The sequence below is a fragment of the Ursus americanus genome, chromosome 7, assembly GCF_024610735.1.
Source record: "Ursus americanus isolate L20-20 chromosome 7, mUrsAme1.1.p, whole genome shotgun sequence".
NCBI lineage: Eukaryota > Metazoa > Chordata > Mammalia > Carnivora > Ursidae > Ursus > Ursus americanus.
The window spans coordinates 30,035,072-30,060,551 of NC_142133.1; the positions used below are offsets into that span (position 1 = coordinate 30,035,072).

General features: G+C 34.3%; 1 protein-coding gene across 8 annotated transcripts in view; it reads right to left on the reverse strand.

Annotated features, from left to right (window-relative positions):
• Positions 1–25,480, reverse strand: part of WDPCP (WD repeat containing planar cell polarity effector) — a 466,454-nt gene that overhangs the window by 230,465 nt on the left and 210,509 nt on the right. For all 8 annotated transcript variants that reach the window (XM_045788084.2, XM_045788088.2, XM_045788083.2 and 5 more), the window contains 2 exons: positions 18,844–19,032; positions 15,252–15,375 (listed from right to left, as the gene is read on the reverse strand). In XM_045788084.2, coding sequence (XP_045644040.1) covers positions 15,252–15,375; positions 18,844–19,032 — 313 coding nt within the window. The remainder of the gene's footprint in view (positions 1–15,251; positions 15,376–18,843; positions 19,033–25,480) is intronic.

A 25,480-nucleotide genomic window follows, 5' to 3' on the forward strand; every position in this document is an offset into this window, starting at 1 on the left:
TAAAACTTAAGGATGGAAAAATTATTATGCAAACACAAAAGTAAAGCAGAGTGTCTATATTGACATCTGATAAAGACTTAAGAGAAAAGAAAATTAACAGAGACAGAGAGATATTACATAATGGGTAAGTTATTCCACCATAAAGACAGAGTATATATCAAACATCAAAGCTGAAAACATGTGAGGAAAAACTGATAAAACTGGAAAGAGAAATAGACAAACCACAATTATGGCTGGAGACTTCAACACTCCTCTCTCAAAATGGATAGAATAACTAAATAGAAAATCAGTAAAGTCATGTTATAACTCAACAGCACTATGAACCAGCTTGATCTGTTGACAGTTATAGAACATTCCACCCTACAACATTGAGCAAATATTCTTTCCTAAGTATCCTGGTCATAAGACAAACCTTAACAAATGTAAAAGAAGTGAAATCATAGAGTGTGTTCTCTGACCACAATGGAATCAAACTAGAAATCAGTAACAGATAGGAAAATCTCCACTTATAAACAACACACTTCTAAATAATTAATGGGCTAAAGAAGTCTCAATGTAAAATGAAAAGAATTTAACTGAATGAAAATGAAAATACAACATACCAAACGTGTGAGACACAGTGAAAGCAGTAATTAGAGGGAAATTTATAGCACTAAATGCTCATATTGGAAAAGAGGAAATGTCCAATGTCAATAATCTAAGCTTCCTTGGTAACTACACTTATTGTGGTGATGTAAAATAAGTAATATACATTAAGTAATGTATAGAATTGTTGAGTCACTATGTTGTACACCTGAAACTGATATAATATTGTACATCAACTATACTTTGATAATAAATTCTTCTAAAAATAAAATTAATTAAACATCACCCACAGAAAAATAATCTAAGCTCCACCTTAAGAAACTCGAAAAAGAAGGGCAGAATAAACCCAAAGCAAGAAGGATAAAGATAATAAAGATGAGTAGAAACCAATGAAATTGAAAAAAAATCAGTGAAACAAAGGAATTTTAATTTATTGCTCTTCAAAAAGAGCAATAAAATTGATGAACCTTTAGCAAGATTAACAAAGAAAGAAAGAAATACGCAAATTACCAATATCAAGAATGAAACAGGGATTATCACTACAGACCCTATAGACATCCAGATGTTAGTAAGGGAATATTACAAATATCACACACACATAAATTTGAGATTTTAGGTGAAATGGACAAATACTTCAAGAAGTACAAACTATCAAAACCTATCCAATATGAAACAGATAATCTGCATAGCTCTGTAAGTTTAAGGACATTGAATTCATAATTTTAAAAGTACTAGAAAATAAATCTCTAGCCCCAGATTTATTAACTTTAGAGTGTTTAAAAAATTAACAGAAATTCTACATTATCTCTTCCATAGAGCTTAAGCAGCAGGAGCACTTCCCAAGTCATGTAATGAAGCTATTATTACCCACATATTAAAATCAAACAAAGAAAGGGGGGCCTGGCTGGCTTAGTCAGTATTACATGTGACTCTTCATCTCAGGGTCATGTGTTCAAGCCCCACACTCAGTGTACAGATCACTTAAAATTTTTTTTAATAAAAAAAAAAATTACCAAAAAAGATTACAGATAAACAGTCCCTCACGAATACAAATGTAAAAATTCTTTTTAAAAGAATATTTATTTATTTATCTTTGGGGGAGGGGCAGAAAAAGAGGGAGACAAGTAGACTCCTTGATGAATGGTGATCCCAATGTGGGGCTTATTCCCAGGACCATGAGATCATGACCTGAGCTGAAACCGAGTCAGACGCCCAACAGGCTGAGCTACCCAGGCACCCCTAAATGCAAAAATTCTTTAAAAACATTACAAGCAGATTACAGCAATATGAAAAGGATTATGCACCATGACTAAATGGGGTTTATATCAGGGATACAAGGCTAGTTTAATCAATGTAACCTATCATAATAATAGGCTAAAGAACAAAAATCACCTAACCATATGAAGTCATACAGAGAACGCATTTGGCAAAATCCAACAACCATGATGATAAAAACCCTCAGAAAAACAGGAAAAGAGAAGAACTTCCTCAATTGGTAAAGAACATCTTTAAAAACCTACACCCTACATTGTTCTTAATGGTTAAACTCGGAAATGTTTTCCCCTAACACTAGGAACAAGGAAAGGATGTCCCCTCTCACCACTTTTTCAACATAGTGCTGGAAGTTCTAGCCAGGGAAGAAAGGGAAATAATAGTGGTATATATCAAAAAGGAAGAAAGAAATCTGCCCCTATTTGCAGATGACATTGTGGTCTATGTCTACAAAAAAGTCTCCTAAAATTACTAACTGAATTCAGCAAGGCCACAGGATAGAGCAACACACAAATATCAATTATATTACTATATAATAACAATGAACATGTACACACAAAATAAAAAATACAATATCAGTGACAATTAGTCAAAAAATATGAGATACTAAGATGCAAATCTAACAAAACTTGTATAGGATTTGTATGCTGAAACTACAAAATGCTGGTAAACAAAAGTAGAGAAAATCTAAATAAATGGAGAGACATACTATCTTCATAGATCGGAAATTAAACATAGTAAAGGTGTCAGTTCTGCTTAAATTGATATAAACAAGTTGAGCATCATTCCCACCAAATTCAAAGCAAGATAGATTTTAGATAGACAAAATCATTCCAAAATTTATATGGAAAGACAAAGGAATTAGAACAGCAGAACTATCTGGAAAAAGAAGAAAATGAGAAGAATCAGTCTACCTGATTTCAAGACTCATATAGTTACATTAATCAAGACTGCATGGTAGTGACAGAAGGACAGTACATAAAACAATGGAATAAAACTGAGAAACCAGAAATTGACCCACACAAATATGCCCACTGATTTTTGACAAAGGTGCAAATGCACCTTTGCATCATTGCAACGTCACTGCGTCATTGCAATGCAAAATCAATGCAGTAACCTTTTCAACAAATGGTACAAGAACAACCGGATATAAAAAATAAAACAAAACAAAACAAAATAAAATAAAAACCAAAAAAGCCTCAACCCAAATCTCACACTTATGTAAAAATTGCCCAAAAAGAATTATGGTCTTATATGTAAAATTTAAAATTACACAGTTTTTAGAAAATAAACATAAGAGAAAGTCTTTGGTGTATAAGGCTAGGCAAAGACATTTGACACCAAAAGCACTATTCATAAAAGGAAAAATTGATCTATTGGACTTTATCACAATTAAAAATTTTTATTCTGCCAAATACGCTATTAAAAGGATGGAAAGACAAGCTACAGACTGAGAGAAAATATTTACAAACCACATATGTGACAAAGGGTAAGTATCAAAACATATAAAGAATGCAAAATGTAACAATAAAAAAATTAGAAAACGGGCAAAAGATATTGAGACATTTCATCAAAGAGAATCTAATTGCAAACAATTGTATGAAAAAATATTCAACATCATTATCCATTAGGGCAATGGAAACTAAAGCTACACTGAAATATCACTACATACCTCTCAGAATGGCTAACATACAAAACAGAGGCTAAGATGTGAGGATTAAATATAATCATGTTTATAATGCCCTCAGCTTTAACTAGCACACGTTAAATAACAGCCATTCGCATAATAAGTAGCCTATGTGTGTGTGTGTGTGTGTGTGTGTGTGTGTGTGTGTGTGTGTGAAATGTATGCAATCACCATCAGTAAAAAGAGAAATTAATGTTAGAGTAGATGTGGGACAGAGGGTATATGAGAAATCTCTATACTTTCCTCTCAATTTTCCCATGAATCTAACCGCTCTAAAAATAAAGTTTATAAATTATTAAAAAGAACTTTAATAGAAAGAATACATAAAAAATAAAAGCAGAAAGATGCCAAATTCTACCTAGTTAATTGTCAATGTTTTAAGATACTGATTTTTCAACGGTGGGTATGATAAGTAACTTCACAAAAAGGTGAGGGGAACATTTGACCATATATATCAAGAATAACTCCTGACTCAGTAATTCCACTTATAGGAATTTATTCTTAGGAAATAATCAGATAAATGCACAAAGGTGTGTGTGTAGGTATGTGAGATATGTATATATCATATATATATGAATATGCTTATTATAGCATTGTTTATAGTAGCAAAACATTGGAAATAATCCATGTCCATAGATAGGTTGAATCAATTATGGTGGTGCATCCTTATAATGCAAGATGTGAATCTATACTTATTGACAGGCAAAGCGGGCAATGATATTATACTGTGAAAAAAAGTTATGTATTACTTCTACAATTAGAAAGCTATTTTTATTTTGGAAAAAAAATGTAGCTTAGTGTTCTAAAAAACTATAATGACAATGCACTGTCCTCTGGATCAGGAAAAGTTGAATTAGTGGAAGACCTTTAGGGTTAAACAACATTTATTTATAAAACCTATGAACTAAAGACAAATACATATCCTTGCACAGTTGTAACAACATGTATCAGAGTGCTCATTGAAGATTTTCCCAAAGTAATGTCTCTTTTCTAACCACTTCAACACTGCTGAGGCCCACATGTTAGCTTTCCAAGGAAAGCTAATATTTGTTACCTCCCTAAAATTTAGACAGACACTCCTTAGTTCTCCAGGAACTGACGAAACTTAAGTATCTCTTTCTAGCAAATATATAATAAGATAGCTAATAAAGATCAGAATATATAGCAAGCTGAGTATTATTTTATTATTTGAACATGTAGGGAAGGAACGGGAAGAGGGGAGAATTCAAAAACTAGGAACAGAATGATACTTATCTTGTTTCCTCCAGAAGGAGACAGATGGGTGAGAGTACTTACTATAATTAGAAATAAAGTTACATCATCTGTTCATAGTATTTTTGAGTTCTGTGAAGTTTAAATATACAATAAAAGGATGAAGAATTATTAAGGTTGTGTCTATACTAAACACAAAGGAAGCAAATATATTTCATATAAAGGTAGACATATTCTGAAATTTATTAGTGTTCCTACACTATATGTCATGGTCCTTCCTTGAGCCATGAGATCTGCAAATGTAATAACATCTGCCTCATAAACTGTTGGTTGTATTTTCTCTGCACGTTTCTTTTCAGACCTCAACAAGGTAGAATATCTAACAAAGCAAAATTTCTCCTAGACTTTACAAAGCGTTCATGAGTGTCAATAGCCAAGAATCATCATACCTCTCTTACTTTTGCACATACCACATGTCCTTCACCATATAGTAAGACATCTTTGATTTTTACCACATTGGTAAAGGCTATCCTCATCCTTCAGCTTTAATACAGCTGTAACTTTGTAATAAAAGTGTCCACAGTCATCTCTTAGTACATACCCATTGCTGCTAGGTGGTATGCTCAAAGGTACCTAAAAGTCATTCATTGAATACAGGGAATGTGAACAGGTTCTAGTCTTTTTTTTTTTTTTTTAAGATTTTATTTATTCGACAGAGAGAGAGAGACACAGCGAGAGAGAGGGAACACAAGCAAGGGGAGTGGGAGAGGGAGAAGCAGGCTTCCCGCCGAGGAGGGAGCCCGATGTGGGGCTCGATCCCAGGACCCCAGGATCACAACCTGAGCAAAAGGCAGACGCTTAACGACTGAGCCACCCAGGCGCCCCCAGGTCCTAGCCTTTTAATCCCTCTCTGCCAAATGAAAGAGACCAAGACTTCCTGACAAGAAGTATGAGGAGGCCATCAGCCAGGGCCAGTCTAGGGTTTGAAGTCAACAGCTGCCTTGGTCAGGTGGCGCCTGGGTGGCTCAGTTGGTTAAGCATCCAACTCTTGATTTTGGCTCAGGTCATGATCTTAAGGTCATGAGATCAAGTCCCAAGTCAGGCTCGGTGCTTAAGATTCTCCCTCTGCCCCTTCCACCCTACTCTCTCTGTGTCTTAATCTCTCTCTCTTTTTTAAAGATTTTATTTATTTATTTGACTGAGAGAGAGACAGCCAGCGAAAGAGGGAACACAAGCAGGGGGAGTGGGAGAGGAAGAAGCAGGCTCCCAGCGGAGCATGGAGCCCGATGTGGGGCTCGATCCCAGGACCCCAGGATCACGCCCTGAGCCAAAGGCCGACGCTTAATGACTGAGCCACCCACGCGCCCCTCTATCTCAATCTCTCTTAAAAAAAAAAAAAAAAAGTCAGGTCTGTAGACACAGTTCACTCACTCATAAACATGGCCTTTTACCCAGGTCCTAGAATATCACTCATTGAAGAGTACCAGCAAAAACAGTGGGGAGTTGCATGCAAGAGAAACTGAGAATGACAAACAGTTCTGAAAAGACAACTCATCTGGAATTTTGGTGGAAAACATTTTGTACATCATAGATGAAAAGATAACTAATGACTAATGACTTTGAGAAAAGTCTTAAGATTCATCCATTCAATGTGCTGCCTAATACAAAGAGCATCCCCACTCTTAGCTTGATCCCTACAATGAATCTAGTCTATTTCTCTTGCGCGGGGCAAAAGAGAGTTCCCTAATGCCATTACAGTAATTCTAGTAAAACCGAATGGTTATTATCATAGCTTTCCAAAGGAATCATCGTTTTCTTTAACAATGCAGTTTTTACCCCTTTTGATTTTTAGATACAATATCTGACAGAGAATATGAGCAACATAAACAAAATCTAAGGACTTAACTTCATTGGCATAGTTACATACAGGGAAGTCATGCTGTAAGGAATGCCAGACTGCCAAATGCAACACAGTTGGGCCACACCCCTGACTAACTACAAAAGGGGAACCTTAAGGAAGAGCCAAGTATATAAAAGTGTTCATGAAATGGCCTTCAATTTATATTTACCAATACTCTGCCAATTTTGTTTGGCATCCTGGTTTACTGATTAGCATCATAACTTTTTTTTCAACTTGCCATTATGGTAGAGGCCCCTCACCCCTTGGCAGAAATCCAAAGTAGCCCCATACTCACAGTTTTCCATCCCAACCAACCCTAAGCAGGCCCACATGAAAACCAGCGCCTTCATGTATGAAAGCACATTTTTCTAGGTGCTTTTAGTTAAAGGGCTTGAGGTTTTTCTGTTGTTCCCTTCTGCTTATTTTCCCTCTTTGTTCTTTCATCTTTTTTTCTAAAAAATAAATAAATAAAAAGGTCTGTTCATATGTGTGTGGGCCACTTTCTAAAGGCCACAATAAATCTTTTAAATCTGAGTACCATATCAAAGAGAGTAAAAGTCTCTTGAAATGCCATTATAGTGAATTAACCCTCTTAGGATTTTTTAAAAATTTCATATACTCAATAATTACAACTATGTAAATAAATATGCACTTGAAAAAAAGGACTAAATGGGGTGCCTGGGTGGCTCAGTCGTTAAGTGTCTGCCTTCAGCTCAGGGCGTGATCCTGGTGCTCTGGGATCGAGCCCCACATCAGGCTCCTCCGCTAGGAGCCTGCTTCTTCCTCTCCCACTCCCCCTGTTTGTGTTCCCTCTCTCGCTGGCTGTCTCTATCTCTGTCGAATAAATAAATAAAATTAAAAAAAAAAGGACTAAAAAAACCAACAAATTAAAATTTGTGTGAATATAGTGATCGAACTTCACTTGTTAAAAATATCTTGGGACTGTAGCTTACTTCATGGGAAAATGTTAATTACTAATTTCATTTTTTAGAGGTTATAGAGCTATTCAGCTCTTCTATTTCTTTTTTAGTTAGTTTTGGTTATTTTTATTTTTCTAAAAAAATTTCCCTATCACCTAATTTTTCAAGTTTTTTGTAATGAAGCTGTTCATAGTAAACAGGGTTATTTCAATATTTAAAATCCTCTTATATGTCTATCATTAAGTCCCTTTTATATCCCTAATACTGTTCACTATTTTTCTATTTTACTAATCTTCTCAAAAAACAAGTGCTTATAACTTTATTAATCCTCTTACCACTTTTTTGTTACATTAATTTCTGAACATATTTTTATTATTTCCTTTTCCACTTTGAGTATTTTACTGATATTTAAAAAAATTTCTTAGATTGCATAGCTCTTTGAGTCTTTCTTCTTTTCTATCGTAAACAGTTAAGACTATGTATTTCCCTTTATAACTCTGCTTCAGAACTCACCTCTGAATTCCTCATTCAAACTCAACATGTCTAAAACTAATCTCAGGACCTTTTCCCACACACCTATTCTTTCTGTGGTCTTAAAACTCTTGTCAGTGGCAACTCCATTTTTCAAGTAGCTCTGGTCCAAACACTTGATGTCATCTTTGACTTCTCTTTCTATCATATTCTTCATCCAGTCTGTCAGCAAACGCTGTCAGCAAAATCTTCAATATATTCAAAATCCAACCACTCTGTCCTCATCCCTTTTGCTGTCAACCTGCTCTGAATGGTCACTGTTTCTCACTCAATTATTGCAGTAGACTCCCAAATGCCCTTATCCTTCAAAAGTCTATTTTTGACAGCATCTGAGTGATCTATTCACTTGCTGATTCCAAATCCTCTGACTTCCCCTACTATTCAAAAGAAAAATCTCAATTCCTTATAATAGGCAACAAAGTCCTATATTAGCAAGCCACCTGCTACCTTTCTGACCCATTTTCTTATTATTCTGCCATTCCATTCACTGCTCCAGTGAAACTGCTGGGATTTAACTCATAGTTCACCTTCTTAGTGAGGCCTTCCCTATTTTATTTTATTTTATTTTATTTTATTTTATTTTATTTTATTTTATTTTATTTTATTATTTTATTTTATTTATGTTCAGTTAGCCACTGTATAGTACATCATTAGTTTTTGATGTAGTGTTCAATGATTCATTAGTTGTGCATAACACCCAGTACTCATCACAACAAGAAGTGCCTTCCTCAATACCAATCAGCTGGCTACCTCATCCCCTCACCCCCCTCCCCTCTGAAACTCTCAGTTTGTTTTCCAGAGTCCATAGTCTCTCATGGTTCATCTCCCTCTCTGATTTCTCCCCCTTCAGTTTTCCCTCCCTTCCCCATGGTCCTCCGTGCTGTTCCCTATGTTCCACATATGTGTGAAACCATATGATAATTGTCTTTCTCTGCTTGACTTATTTAGCATAATTCCCCCCAGTTCCATCCATTGTCGATGCAAATGGTAGGTATTCATCCTTTCTGATGGCTGAGTAATATTCCATTGTAAATATGTACCACATCTTCTTTATCCATTCATTTGCTTGACAACTTTATTTAAAACTGTAGTCCACTCACTCCACCATGCAATACTCCCTAACCACTGTCCCTGCTTTGTTCATCTTTGTGGAACATATCATTATCTAATATACTATATATTCTACCTACTTATTTACATAGTTTCTTTTACTATAATGTAAGCTTTATGATGCCATGGATTTTTTTATGTTTGTCTGTTTTGTTCTTTGCTATTGTCCTAGTTCTAACAATAGTGCTGGCATGTGGCACTCAATATTTAATTACTGGGTAAAGACAACTAACTAATCCTTTGAAATTTTGAAGGATTTATGGCCTAGGACATGGTCAATTTTAAAAAAATGTTTTGTTTGTTCATGAAAAAAGTATAGCTTCCAAAGTTGTAGATAGTACTCTATATACATCCATTAAATCAAGCTTTTAATTATATTGTTCTAATCTTATATTTCCTTACTGATATTTTATTTGCTTAATCTATCAATTATCACATGAAAGGAATTAAAATCTCCAACTATGATAGTGGATTTACTGATTTATTTCATGTGTATTTAAGCTATGTTTTACATATTCAGAATTGTTTTATCTTCCTAGCGAAATCAATTTTTCTACCAATACTGATCTCCAGTAATCCCTACCAATGATTTTACTCTAAAGACTATTTCTATAACCTCACTAGTTCTTTTTTGGTTACTTACCTAGTATAATTTTTCCCATTCTCTAGTTTTTAAACTTGTCTGTTTTACATGTCTCTTGTAAAAACTTACAAGAAAAATCTGTTTCAACAATCTTTGCAAATGAAAAATTTAGCTCATTTACATTGATAATGATTATTGATTCTTAAAATTGATTTCTACCACCACATTGTGTGTTTTCTGTTTTCTTTTTTGTTGTTGTTGTTTTAAATGTTTGTTCCCCCTATATGCCGTACCCTCCCCCAATTCTTGCCTTCTTTTGGGATGAATTTTTTTCTTCATCCAACATTTTCACTATATTTGTTTGAAAACTATGTACTCTATTTTTTTAGTGATTACCCTAGAAATTCTACCATGTGTATTTTACTTAATAAAATCTAGTATTAATCAGTATCTCTATCTTCCTCTTGAAAAGTATAAAGACCATAGAATGCTTTAACTTCTTCATTCATGTTTCTAAAAAAATTTCCCTACCGTCTAATTATTATTATTATTTCATTTTTAAAAATTGTTCCTGTCCAGGATTTTATCTTAATTTTAACCCCTTGAATTAGACATTGGTGTTTATGTTTCATACTATCGATTTTAGTGTTCCCACAAGTTTAATATTCTTTTTGGCCCACCATTCCTCCATGCTGTTCATACCTTCCTTCCTTATAGTTCAGAGAATATGCTACCCTTTAATGGTACTGGATTGATATAGGGATATGGATCCTTCTTGAGCCCTACACTTTGTCTCCTACATTCTAAGTATACAGCCTTTGTAAACCAAGTTCCTCCCTGCCAGGTGCCAGCACATGCCCTCAAGGCAAACTTCAAGTTTGCTTACTCTTGTGGAATCAAGCATCCTTGTCATTTCAACCTCTGAGTGTTTCCCTTCGTTTCCTGCCAGCTCAACCTTGCTTTAAGCAAATATTTTAAATATATCATCCAGCATTTTTAGATGATCTGACCAGGAAGTTTTTCTTTGCAAATATTGTCTTGTTCCCTTAATATTCTTAGGTAACTGTTTTAGTATTCACATTTTTATGAATTGATTTCATATAATGGTTTTACTTACTGTGTATGCTCCATTAGTGAAAAGTGTAACTGAAAAGCCATTTAGAAATCAAATTGGTCACAAATGATTTCTTTTTGCCTATCATATATATTTATTGAATAAGTTAAGAACCATTTCGAAAGCTAAGAATAATTTCCAAAACACTACCCTTTTTTTTCCCTGAGCTCTAAGTATAAATACTGACTCCAACATAATGTATATTTCCCTTCAACATCTTATTATAAAAATTTTCAAACATCCAGGAAAGTTGAAAGAATATATTTACCACCTAGATTCTACCATCATTTTACAATATTGTTTTATCACATATCCATCCATCTCCCTATCAATTCATCTTACTTTTTGTTGCAGTGCCAAGGAAAATGCAGACATCAATAAATCCTGCCTCAAATATCTCACAAGCATAATATTTTATTTCTAAGCAATAAAGCTCCCTTTCCCAACATCTTGCTTACTATTTTATAAGAACTGAAAAGCATGACTCTATGCCATCATCATCTAATGCCATTTGAGTCAGAAAACAGTAGCCTTATAGTTAAGAGGGGAAATAAGTAGAATTAATTTTAATCCTTTATATTTCCAAGTTAGTAAAATAAGCTTCATATGGGGCACATTCATTTGAAATGTTTGCCCTTTATTTCATCAATATCTAGGATATTTATTTATAATGAAAAGCTCTTACGTGTTAACACTTCCTTATGCAGTAGTTCTGCAGGTTTATTCACTTTCATGAAGAGAGAAAAGTGAACAACCAACTTCTGAACTTAGCTTAGGCAGTTGAATTTGCCTTCTGTGATACTGCGATTTACAATAAGAACTATATATTTGGTCTTTGTCCCATTCCTGGCACACAGCTCCTAAAATCCTTGCAATTTCCTAACTGAAAGGAAAATCTTTTGTTATTCATAACAAGCCCCTTTCAGCCACACTTGAGTTTATACTACAGAGAAGACTGTGAAAGCCCCTTGGCTGGGGGCTGGTTGTCAGTGGAACCAAGCACATGATTAGAGGATTGGGAATTTTAGCCCCACCACCAGACCTGGGGCTGGGGAGAGGGGTTGGAGGTTGAATTAGTACCAATGGCCAATTATTTAATCAATCACGCCTATGAAATGAAGCCTGCATAAATATCCAAAAAGACTGTTGAAAGAGCTTCCAAACTTGCTGAACATGTGGAGGTGCTGGGAGGGTCACATTCCTGGAAAGGGAATGAGGCTTCACATCCTTTCCCATATAACTTGCCCTATGCATCTCTTCATCTGGCTGTTCACTTGTATCCTTTAAAACATCCTTTAAAATACCAGCAATAGTAAGTAAACTGCTCTCCTGGGTTCTGTGAACCTGAGTAAGGGGTAGCAGGAAACTCCAATTTGTAGCCAAGTTGGACAGAAGTTGTGGGTAACCTGGTGACTTACTACTTGCAAGTGGCAGCTGACGTAGGGACACTCCTGTGGGACTGATCCTTTTACATGTGGGTTCTGTGCTAACTCTGGTTAGTGTCAGAATTGAACTGAATTACAGGACACCAAGCAGGTTTCAGAGAATTGGTCAGTGTGGGGAAAAAAAAAAACCCTCCAGCCTATCTAGTATCAAAAGTGTGAATATGAGAGTAAAGGAAAACACACTGAATTTTTTTCTAGATACTTTCTACAGATAAGTGTCTTCTAGCTAAATGATTTTATGAATTAGACTGCATCATCTATTTAAAATTTTACTATAGCAAACATTTTATTTAGCTATCATATCAATATTGTACCCCTGCTTTCTATCTTCAATGTTAGGAGCAATAATTTACATTTACAGGAAGCACTTCTTTATGAAAATTTATCACTTTGAACACATACAAAAAGGTGTCAAGAAAGGACGTGAGAAATAAGTTTTAAAGTTTAGATTCATTTGGATTTGGAGGAAGGCTGTCAAGATAATATTGTAACTTGCTAAAAGACAAAAAGATCAATGGTCTTCCTCTAATGTCAAGAAAAAAAAAAACAAAAGTATATGCAAAAATATTTTAATAACCCACATAGATAATTGTCAATTATCACAAATTCATACTATGACCTCACACTTTATATGCTGTATGAAATTAAAATCAGTGTAATATTTAATTCCTCATCAAAAGAGCCTTATCTGGACTCAGGCAATCTCAGTCCTCAGCTTTACCGATTAGTGACCTTAGGTACCTCCCTACTCTGCATGGTGCTCCTTTTCTTCATCTTTAATTTAAAATTCTTTATGATGGTCTTTACTGTTTAGGACTTATTCCATTATCTAATAACTTTTAGAATATTAATATACTGACTAGACAAGGTACAGGTTGTAGTGCAATTCTAGCACTCTGCAAGTGCAAAAAGTATTTGGTCTGTTCCTCTTCCCTTAAGTAGGAGAACTTCTTGGCGGCAGATTAAACAAAAAAATAATTCCAATTTAAGCTATCTCATTTAATTTCTTCTAAACTTACTCTTTTTTCATAATGTCATACATAGCCTACTGTCAAAAGAACTAATAAACAGTCATTATAACTGAAATAATTGCAAAGAATGCAAAAAAGAAAATGTGAAAATCATAGTCTACCCCAAGGAAAAACATTCAATTCCAGGTATAACCACACAGAAAAGCTAGAGTCTAATAATAATGACAACAACAACAATAGTCACCTCATCAAAATACATTTCAAAAAAATAATTAGAATACTGCATTTGAGGAAAAAATCAATGAACTAAAAATTGCACATTAGTAGAATGTGTGAACATCAGCAGGATATGAGCATCTGAGGGCCCAGCATTATGAAATGTAAGGCTCATGCACAACTAAACCACTGCATAAAGTCAGAGAAGCCAGACATAGTGAGGCCACCAAGAATATGCCTCCAAAACAACTGTTTCATTCAAATGAATCTTTTTGGGCTCCTTAGGCAGGAGGTGAATTCATTAGTTTTCCCCAGAAACAAGGAAAACAAAATATAGTCAGAGCCAAGAACAAAGCCTACGTCCAAATAAATGTGACATCAGCCCCAATATTTTTGGCATATGTTCACATGTAGAAGACTGCCTCATTCAGGATGAAGAGGCTCTTGAAATATGCTAAAGTCATTCAGAAAAAAAGGCAAGATTCAATCATAGATTGTAATTCAAGCAATATATTAACATTTCTCAGCTTCTAAAGACTGTTTTCCAAAGGCTTCCCTGTTGGGTAGAGATTAAAGTGCCACTTAATAGTTTATTTATTTGTCAAATGATAATACCCTCTTACAGGGCTGTTCTGAGAAAAAAAGGAGAGACGATACTTGAAAGTGTTAAAAAGAACTACAACAGATTATGAATAAAATCAAAACTCTATATTCAACTCGATGTAATACTTCCTTTTGGTACATGAAGTTGATAATTCTATCACTTCCTATTATAAAATACATCATATATAAAAGTATACAACATATATATTCAATTAAAAGAATAATCTTAATGGACCCTGATATATATCCCTCTCATGTTAAAAAATGAAACATTACTAATACCTTGGAGGCTCCCATGTGCCTATTCCTATCATATTTCTCTTAACCCACCCTACACTGTACTAAATTTTGTGCTAATCACTTCTTTGCTTTTATTTATAGCGTTGACACATTTATATGTATCCCTAAACAATGTAGCCATCATCTATCTGTATCTGTCCATTCACCTTCAATCCATTCATCCACCCATTTTTTGACCTTTATGTATATAGAATATGCTATATGTACTTGTCCTTCAACTTCTATAGTCTTTTTCACAGAGTGATTTCTTGACATTATCTAATTTTTCATATAATCCCTAAGATTAAAGAAATGTATTATACCCATTTAAAGCAGAGAAAATGAGGCACAGTGAAACTAGGAACTTGCCACATTATATGAGAGGACACTGGACAAATCCTTCTACAGTAATTCTGAAAGTTAAGCAAACCAAGGACTGTCTCGGGGCTTTATAGCACATTCATATTTTTAGCTTCATTTAAAACTAAAACATTTCTCTAGTGCTAAGAGCACAATTAAGTTAACATTTTAAAACTGACTTTACTCTCCCAAAATTGACTTTACATAGTTAGTATTGTATGCTTTCATATTAAAGAAGTTATATTCAAATGTACTGATGATATAAAAGCCCTAAACAATATTCAAATATATTCCTTAAAAGGAAAACAAGAACAATTTAAATAAAGAATATCAAGAGAAGATTTGTTTTTTCTCTTAGGAAATTGACTATTAGAAAACAGCCATATTATGGAATATTCTAATTAAAGAAAATGGCTCATTAAATAGGTAGTCTGACACTCATCAATTCCAAGATATTATTCACCTGAGCAAGTGGTGGAAGAATCGTCTTGCATATTTGCTGATTTCGTCTCTATATTCCAATATAGTTGTATCCAGGAGTGGTCTTGTTGGAGCATAAAAGGTTCCAAGGCTTGCCTCAAGCTGTGCTGTGGAATTCAAACATAGCAGCACTAAAACAAGTGAAACTCCTTCAATTACAACAGAATACTCATGTTTGCAGTCAGTCAGGTTTTGCAAACTTGGATGAAATGTGAGCTTGTTGCAGGAAAGATGAAATTAAAATATGACAGCTGGTACAAAAACAAACCTGTGTATAAACTTTCACTTGAGGCAAAGCTGACAATGACTCTGAGCAACAAAAAGCTGTCAAAACTGAAGAAATCCATAATGAACCAACCTCTCACCACAAATGGATAATTAAAACAGTGACTCATCAAAGTAACACAGTTCGAACTCATATTTCCAGTAAAATCAACTCACAGTGTGCTCAACATTTACTCTCTAACTGAGAGGAGAAAGCGAACTTTTTTGCATTGGGAATTGAAATAAGTATTAGAAATACTTTAAAAATAATACAAATGAAAATAGCCCTACTGGAGTAATAATATCTTCCTATGACAATTTTAAAGAAACAGTGAAAGTCCCCATACCTTCCCTAAATCTAAAAAACAAGATTGTTGGTTTTGTCCAAGTGTGAAAGCTAATACCCCTGGGAGGGATGACATGCTAATCCGCTCTTGGTCAACTGACACCTTCCTAGGAAAAAAGGACTGGAGAGCAAGTTTTGATAAACCAGAGGGCTAGAGATTGGGGAAAAAAGGCACATTTTGCCTACTTCATAATTTTACCAAGCCATGCCTTTGGGGTTGTGTTTTCTCCCAGAAATACCTAGAAGTTATGTAATTACAGTAATGGTGAGAGTTGTATGAGAATACTACAGTTCACAGTAAGACTCCACTGATTTTTATGCTACTAGCACTGGATTGAATAAACAATTTCTTATTTAGCAAAACTCTTTAGTTTTAGGCATATTTGGGTTTGAAAGTATTAAATACCTCATCAGAGTAATTGCTAACAGCTTGGCTAAGCTGTTAGTAATTTCTTTTTTTTTTCTCTCTCTTTTTAATCTCAAATCTAGACAGTAAAGAAAGATGAACTTTAGTGGTATTTTCTTTCAAAGCAGCAGTCAATTTAGATTAAAATTGAATACAGCAATGCTATTATGAAAACAAGCCAGATCCTCTTGCCATTGCTTGTTTTCCTGACAGCATGTACTTCTGAAATGTTTGAGCCTACATGGAATACTTGTAACTCCCAGAACAGTTACAGATTCATTAGATAGCCCAGCTTAATGTTTAAGGCAGAAATGAAGATCTCAAAGATAACCACAACACAGCTACAAATAAAAGACCTCACTGGGTTCCACTAACAAAAGGAAAACAAATTACCATGTCAAATTTGTTAGATTCAGATAGAATAAATCTCAAAAGAGAAGAATTCTGAATGTTTTAGAAATGTATTTTACAGTTACTTGGGAAATAACGCCTATACCTACTTAAAATGTACATATTCTGACAACTCAGCATCATGCAAGTGTTTTAATAGCCTAGTATCATACAAGCTTTTTATTTCCCTACCTTCCCATAACAGTTCCTTGAAAACATCCTTTATTAAAGCAAGAATCTGATAATGCCCATTTGTGAATTCCCTAACAATCTTTCTTACAACCACAAATTCACCAAGGTGCTAGCAATTTCTCACCCAGTGTCCTGAGTGACAGTTGAATATTTTATCTTCTCTATAGTTCTCCAGCTGTGAATTTAGGATCTCTTGTATAGACTGTGTACACCATAAAAGGCTTTCTTTACGGACTCTGCCTTTTTCTTTTTCCTACTATGTACCTAATCTTGCGAGTGTACCAATATAAGAAATAAGTACTTGAGATAACTCTGTAAGCAGACATTTTACAGTAATATCTAACATTTTGAGGTTACACTCTTCTTTTTATTTTTAACTAACATTCATTAAGTACCTACAGTAGGCCAAGCACTGTCTGTGCTAGGCATTTTCTCATTATAGAAATACTGGATCCTCCATAGATGGATAGGACTACCTCCAAAAAGCACATTCAATTAACATTAAATAAATATTTATTGTGGGCCTCCTGTGAGTTGGGACAAGTCCCATAATGTGAAGTTCCTGAAGGAACATGCCCTCTAAAATTACTACAATGAAGGTTATGTATAGAATTTTATCTAAACACTGTGTTTACTTTGGAAATGTAATAAAATGGAGTAAGAAAATCTATAAACATTCAAAGAAAATAGTAGGGAAAAAAGCTCTCCATCGAAGACCTTTTGACATATTTCCTGTTTTCTCTATCTTGTAAATTACCTAGGGACAGTTTCTCATTAGCTAGGACTTCTCATCATTAATGTCAATGCTTCTTGCAAAGATTTGAAATAAAGATACAAGTGCAAGAACATTTAGGTGCATTTTACATTAAGTAAATAACGTATAACAAAAATAACATATACTGGATAATTGGCAATTTTAAAATGATTTCATTATTGTATGTGGCACATTATTCCCCTCCCCCCCTTTATTTTTAAAACAGTATCCTATCTGAGGGGTGCCTGACTGGCTCCAGTTGGTACATGCAACTCTTGATCACAGGGTCGTGAGTTCAAGCCCCACACTGGACATACAGCTTACTTAAAAAAAGAGAGAGAGAGAAAAAACAGTGTCTTATCTGAGATTTTATGGGCAGAATTACTTACTGAAGGAAAGTAGAGAAATCCAAGCAGGCAGAAGTGTATCAGAAATACCAGTTAGAATGAAAACAAGGAGCAGCTGCCTGAACTACAATTCTCAATCTCTCTCTCTCTCTCTCTCTCTCTCTCTCTCATTCACACACAATCAGTGGTAAGGACTATTCTCTGGACAAAAGACTTGGGATGGGAGAGAAAAATATTTATGCCTAAAGTGAAGGAAGAATATGGACTTTCATTTGGGGCCCTTTGTCTACGAGACCCTAGAGAATACACGTTAACTCTTTTTTTTTTTTTTTTTAAAGATTTATTTATTTATTTATTTATTTATTTATTTGAGAGTGAGTAGATAGCAATTACTCTGATGAGAGAGGGAGAGGAGTAGACGGGAGAGACAGGGACAAGCAGACTCCATGCTCAGCATGGAGCCCAATGCCGGGCTCCATCTCACCACCGAGATCATGACCTGAGCTGAAATCAAGAGTCAGACAGTTAACTAACTGAGCCACCAAGACACCCCAAGAGTACATGAAGTTTTTGATTAAAGTTTGAAATTTGAGCATATTCCACACATGAACTTAGACTGAAATGTACAATGGCTGCATTGTGAGTTCCAACACAGGTATATACAAAAATGTTACTCTTTATGTTGATAAATACTATACAGTAAAGTACCATATAATTATTTGATATCTGATCTTGTCAGTTTTCATAAGGCATTAACATTTTTGTCTTTCAATCTCCAATAGCATAACTCAAAAAATCCTCAAAAGATAACTGACTCAATAAAATGCACTTCATATATATATAAAATCCATTTATGAAACATATTTCATGTCTCACCTTCTCTCTCTGGAGTGAGTTTTTGTCTAAGAAGATGGTTTACAATGGCACTCATGCTGATAAAGCACTGGTGGCCCAGAGTGTCCCAGTTCATACTGCTCAGGATGTTTATTGCCTCATAGATCTCATCACAGTGAATGTACTGGAATATGATGTCTGTCAGGCCCAGCTGTCCTCGTGTGAAGATACCTGTCACAAAAAAAGTAAAACCAAGTGGTTCTTTTAAAAATAAAAGGTAGACTAACAAAAACAGAGTTAACATTTCCACAAAGGAAAAAAAACAGTAATCATTTCTTGCATAAGTGCTAGAAATGTGGGATTGACAAGGCCAATGGTGATTCTGTGGTTAAATCTTCATTTTGAATACCAGCTACCAACCAGCTCCATCTATCTTATGCCTATCATTCAGCATTAATTAATTTGTACTCAACATAATCAAACCACTTACACTAAAAATGAATAAACATGAGAAGAATGTTTAGATAGACCACAATAGCTAACTCTATTTTTCCTATCAGTTGTTTAGGCCTCTGTTGTATTCATTTAAAGACGGGTTTTTGATGTGAACATAATTCTTACTGACCAGCTTCATCAGTTCTAAGTTGTTTCTAGTTGTCAGGCCCACATAGTTTGGAGTGGGTGTGGGTAAGTACAAATATCCATGACAAATATGACTATATAAATACTTTTAAGTCTGTTTTTATTCATGGGTACTCTCAATTGATAGTTTTTTCATAGATACCACATACCAATTTATCTTAAATTGGCATTTAAAACCTATTCTTTTCTATTGAAGAAATGATCAGTATTAATCCCACTAGTGATGCCCTTCACAACTAATATTTACTCTGAGATATTCTTGGTATAATATAAACACATGTTTATCCTTCTAAAATGAAAGAAAATCCACTTCTAATCTTAGAGGAGCAAGACTACAAAAAAAAAAGTGGGCACTCTGTTCTAATTTTGATCATTTTTTATATGTGCTTGATTGCATTTGAAACTAACAATTTCTGTGCAATTAAATGACAGTAAGTATTAGGGCTTCTGAGCAGCTTTTTTTTTTTTTTTTTTTTTTTTAGTCTTTCAAAAATGGCTGGCTATAAAATCCTTTTTCTTCAGCCAATGTTTACTGATTGGAGTGGGCCTATAAAAACTTCTCAGTACAAATAATCATAAAGCTAAATGAGAAAAACGTATGTGAAATTATTTGTAAGCTATAAAGTATATAAAAATTACTGCAATTCTTTTTATTACTATCATCATCATCATTTAACTGGAAGAATTATAGGTTTTAGGATTTTAAAAAATATATTAGTTCATAAGAAATATGCTAAAATTCTTCATATTAACTTCAAGTCACATCAAAATGAGAATTTGTGCTATATCTGACAGGACTCAACTTGATAGGGAATCTGGGGAATTGCCCTGACTATACTTAGCAATAAAACCTCACTATTCTTTTTGTGTTGGTAGAATCAATGAATGGTACTATCCAAAAGCCTTCATGAGCCTGCAGTCAAGCACTGGAAGCTCTCATAAATCAGGGTGGTTCCTTGGCAGTAGATATTAATGTGTAGGAATTTTACAGGGAACCAAAAATATCTGAAATCTGTTGACTCCATCTATACCCTAAGCAATACTTCCAGCAAGAATAGGAACTGATCTGTCAAGAAAAAACACTAAAATATAATCATAATCAAATTGTTTAAAAGGTGATAAAGAGAAAATCTTAAAAAGTAGCCAAAGAAAAGGACACACATACAAAGATAAGAAAAATTGCAAAATTTGCTTCTGAAATCATGCAAACCAAAAGACAACAGCAAGACTTTTAAAAATGCTGAAATAAAAATGAATTACACTAAAGTTCTATAACTTCATAATAAAGAGCTGAAAATTCATGATGAATCATAACAATCTTAAATGTACCTAATAACAGAGTTCTGAAATAATAAAGCAAAGAGGGATAGAGCTAAAAGAAAAACTCAAAATCACAATTATAATTGGAGATTTCAGCATTTCTCTCTCACTAATTAAGAGAACAGGTAAACAAAACAAGCAAAAATAGAAAATACGTGAAAAACACTATCAATGAATTTGACCTGATATTTATAAAATATTTCACCTAACAACAGCAAAATACACATTCTTTTTACATGTACACAGAATATCAACCAAGATGGGGCAAACTCAGGGTGATAAAACAAGCCTCAATAAATTTAACTGCTTTGAAATTATACAGAGTAGGTTCTCTGACCACAACAGAATTAAATTCGATATCAGTACAGAAAGATGTCTGGAAAATCTCCAAACATTTAGTAATTAATCAACATTCTTTTTTTAAAAAAAAAAACTATGATTTAGGGGTGCCTGGGTGGCTCAGTTGGTTAAGAGTCTGACTTCGGCTCAGGTCTCAGGTCATGATCTCAGGGTTCTGGGATGGAGCCCCACACTGGGTTCCCTGCTTGGCAGGAAGTCTGCTTGTCCCCTTCTCTCCCCTTCTGCCCCTCTCTCTACTTGTGCTCTCTCTGTCTCTCTTTCTTGGATAAATAAATAAAATCTTAAGTAAGTAAACAAACAATGATTTAAAGAAGAAATCACAGGGGCACCTGGCTGGCTTAGTCAATAGAGCATACAACTCTTAATCTCAGGGTCATGAGTTTCAGCCCCATGTTAGGAGTAGAGACTACTAAAAAATAAATAAAAGTAGAGAAGAAACCACAAAGTAAATTTTAAGATGTTTTGAAATGAATAAAAATAAAAATATAACACTGAAATTTGTGAAATGTAGCTATAGCAGTACTTAGAGGGAAATTTCTAGCTTTAAATGTTTTAATTAGAAAAGAAGAAAGATCTAAAATCAACAATCCAAGCTTCCACATTAAGAACCTATGGAAAGAGGGGCGCCTGGGTGGCACAGCGGTTAAGCGTCTGCCTTCGGCTCAGGGCGTGATCCCGGCGTTATGGGATCGAGCCCCACATCAGGCTCTTCCGCTATGAGCCTGCTTCTTCCTCTCCCACTCCCCCTGCTTGTGTTCCCTCTCTCGCTGGCTGTCTCTATCTCTGTCAAATAAATAAATAAAATCTTAAAAAAAAAAAAAAAGAACCTATGGAAAGAAGAGCAAATTATATCTAAAGTAAATAGAAGGATGGAAATGATAAAAATAAGAAATAGAAAATAAAGAATAGCCAAGAAATCAACAGCTGGTTCTTTGAAATGATCAGTAAAATTGACCAACATCTGCCTAAATTGATAAAAAAAAAAAGAGAGCAGACACAACTTACCACAATCAAGAATAAAGACTACAGAGCTACAAACATTAAAAAATAATAGTGATTAATATGAATAACTTTATATAAATAAATATAATCTAAATGAAATGGATTCCTTGAAAGATCCAAACTCTCAAAGCTCTTTCAAGAAGGAATAAATAAGTTGAGTGTGTGTTAAATTTGAATTCATAGTTAAAGAACCTTTATGCACATACACATGCATGCGTGTGTACACACACACACACACACACACACACACACACACACAAAACCTGCATGCCCAGATGCCTTCATTGGTGAATTCTCTCAAACATCAAAAGAAGTAATATCCACTCTACACAATTCAAAATATAAGAAGAGGGAGCACTTGTCAATTCATTTCATGATGTTACCATTACACACTGATATCAAAAATGACAGTGACATCACAGGAAAAGAAAAATAAAACTACAGACCAACATCTCCCATAAACAGATACAAAAATCCTTAACAAAATATTAGCAAGTCAAGCAATATATTAAAAAGATCATATATCATGAACAAAAGAGATTTATCCCACAAATGCAAGGCCACTGAAACATCTGGAAACTAATCAATATAATTCACCATATGACCAGAAAAAACATATAATCATTTCAACTGATGCAAAACAAGCACCTGAAAAATTCAATATCCACTCAGGATAATGTATCTCAGCCAACTAGGAAATGGAAGGGGACTTCTTCAACCTAATAACATAATACTTATAGTGAAAAAACTAAATGCTTTCTACCTAAAATCAGAAACAAAGTAAGGATGTTCTCTCTTGCCACTTCTATTTACTGCTGTACTGGAGATCCTAATATAATTAGGGAAGAAACCAAAATAAAAGGCATACAGGTTAAATAAGATGTAAAACTGTTTTTAATTGCCATTGTCACAGTCATCACAGAAAGTCCTAAAGAATCTACAAAAACATTACAACGAAGAAATGAGTTTAACAGGGTTTTGGGATACATGGTCAATATCTTAAATTTTTATTTCTATATAATCCTAATGAACAATTAAAATTATAATTAAAAAATACTATACAGTATTTTAGTGTATAGAGTAAATATACAGTAGCACCCAAAACCATGAACAAAATATATATAAGATCTTTACATTTAAAACTAAAAAAGAGAAATTTTAAAAGATCTTAATAAATACAGAGAGATACTGTGTTCATTGATTGAGAGACTCAATATTGTTAAAATGTCATTCCACCCCAAATTGAACTATAGATTTAACATAATCCCAATTAAAATCTCAGGTGTTTTTATGAAACTGACAAGTTCATTTTAAAATATACATAGAAATTCAAAGGATCTAGAGTAGCCAAAACAATTTTGAAAAAGAACAAAGTTGGACAACAGTACTTGACTTCAAGATTTACTGTAAAACTACAGTAATTTAGACAGTGTGGTACTCACTTAAGTATAGGCATACAGATTAGTGGAAGAGAACAGAGTCTGTTCATAGAAACAAAAACATATGGTCAAGGCAATTCAATGGAGAAAGGTAGTCTTTCCAACAACTGGGTCTGGGACAAATGAATATTCATATTTAAAAATTAATTTCAATCCATGCCTCATGCCATATACAATAAATTTACTTGAAACAGACCATAAACCTAATTGTAAGAGCTAAAACCATAAAACCTCTGGAAGAAAACAGGGTTAGACAAACACTTCATACAGTGCATGAAAAACACAAGTCATAAAGAAATTTAAGAATTGAGTTTCATTAAAATGAAAAACTTCTGGACTCGAAACACACTGTTAAGTAAATGAAAAGGTAATAACAAGCTGGAAGAAAATATTCATAATATTAGTATTTTACAAAGAACTTGTATTCAGAATATATAAAAACTCTTACAACTCAATAACAAACAATCCAACCAAATTTGGGCAAAAGATTTGAAGACATACTTCATCAGAGAAGATACATGGAAATAAGCACATAAAAAGATGCTCAACTCCAACAGTCATCAGGGAAATGCAAAATAACACCATTACAAACCCATTAGAATGCCCCAAATTAAAAAGACTATTAATGTTAAGTGTTAGGATATAGAGCAACTAGAACTTCAAAACAGACAGGTTCTTCTTCAGTTAAACATACACTTAGCCTATGGCCCAGCCATTCTACTCCTATGTTTTTCCCAAGAGAAATTAAAATATACGTTGCTATAAAGACGTGTACACGAAAGTAATGACATTTTTATTGATATTAGCTTAAATCTGGAAACAAATGTCCACCAACATGTGGAACAATATACAAATTGTGGTTTATCTATACAGTGGAATACTACTCAGTAATGTAATGGAAAATTTACAGATGCTGAGTGAAAGTAGTAAGAAATTAAAAAAATACCTACTTCATGAGTCCTTTTCTATGAAATTTAGAAAAAGCAAATCTAAGCAGTAATGACAGAAAACAGGTCAGCGCTCTTGAGCTTTGAGGGAGATGGGGAATGGTTGCAAAGGGGTTTGAAAGAATTTTTTGGTGATGGAAATGTTCTATATCTTGAATGTGGTGGTAATCATGAGAATATATACACTGGTTAAAACTCATTAAACTGTACATTTGGAATGGGTACATTTTATGTAAATTATACCCCAATAAACTTGATTTAAAAATCCATCATCACTCTAGTTTAAAGAAAGCAGAATGCTATCTGGAATAACAGTCCATTTCAAATGATATGAGATCCAATTTTAAGATGAGTAGCCATCTAATAAATTATCTGACATTTCTTTCCAGTGATAAATTACCCCCAATTACCACTTGGGTAAAGTAAATATTTCGATAGCTCATTATAAATGACTCTTCTGAAGAAAACATACTTCTTATAAAAATACTAAGAGAAAAATCATACTACTTGTTTTTTAGACAGATTGACACACACACACACACGCGCGCGCACACATACATTTTGCCTTTGATTTTCAAAATCCTATGAGAGGGAAGAGGTTAGCTTTAAATATTTCTTGCTTGATAAAATCACTGGAACATTTAACCTTTTCCCAACTTTGCAGGCTCTAGTCAGAGCACTCCAGGGGCACTCCAGGTGGATGGAATACTACCAAAACCACCATGGGAAGGTGTGAGAGCACATGCCGTGGATGGGGAGCTGTGCTCCTGCAAAAATGGCTGGGAAGATGAAGCCTGACAGGCAGAAGAGGGCTTATCAACCACTGAAGGATTTCAGGCTGGAGAATCCATGACCAAATCTGCAGTTAGATCACTCCAGTGGCAGTTCAGGGATTAATTGTGGGGTGGGATGAGAAGATTACAGAGAGAAAGCTACTACTTGATTACTGCTTGAAATCAGGGAAGGTCA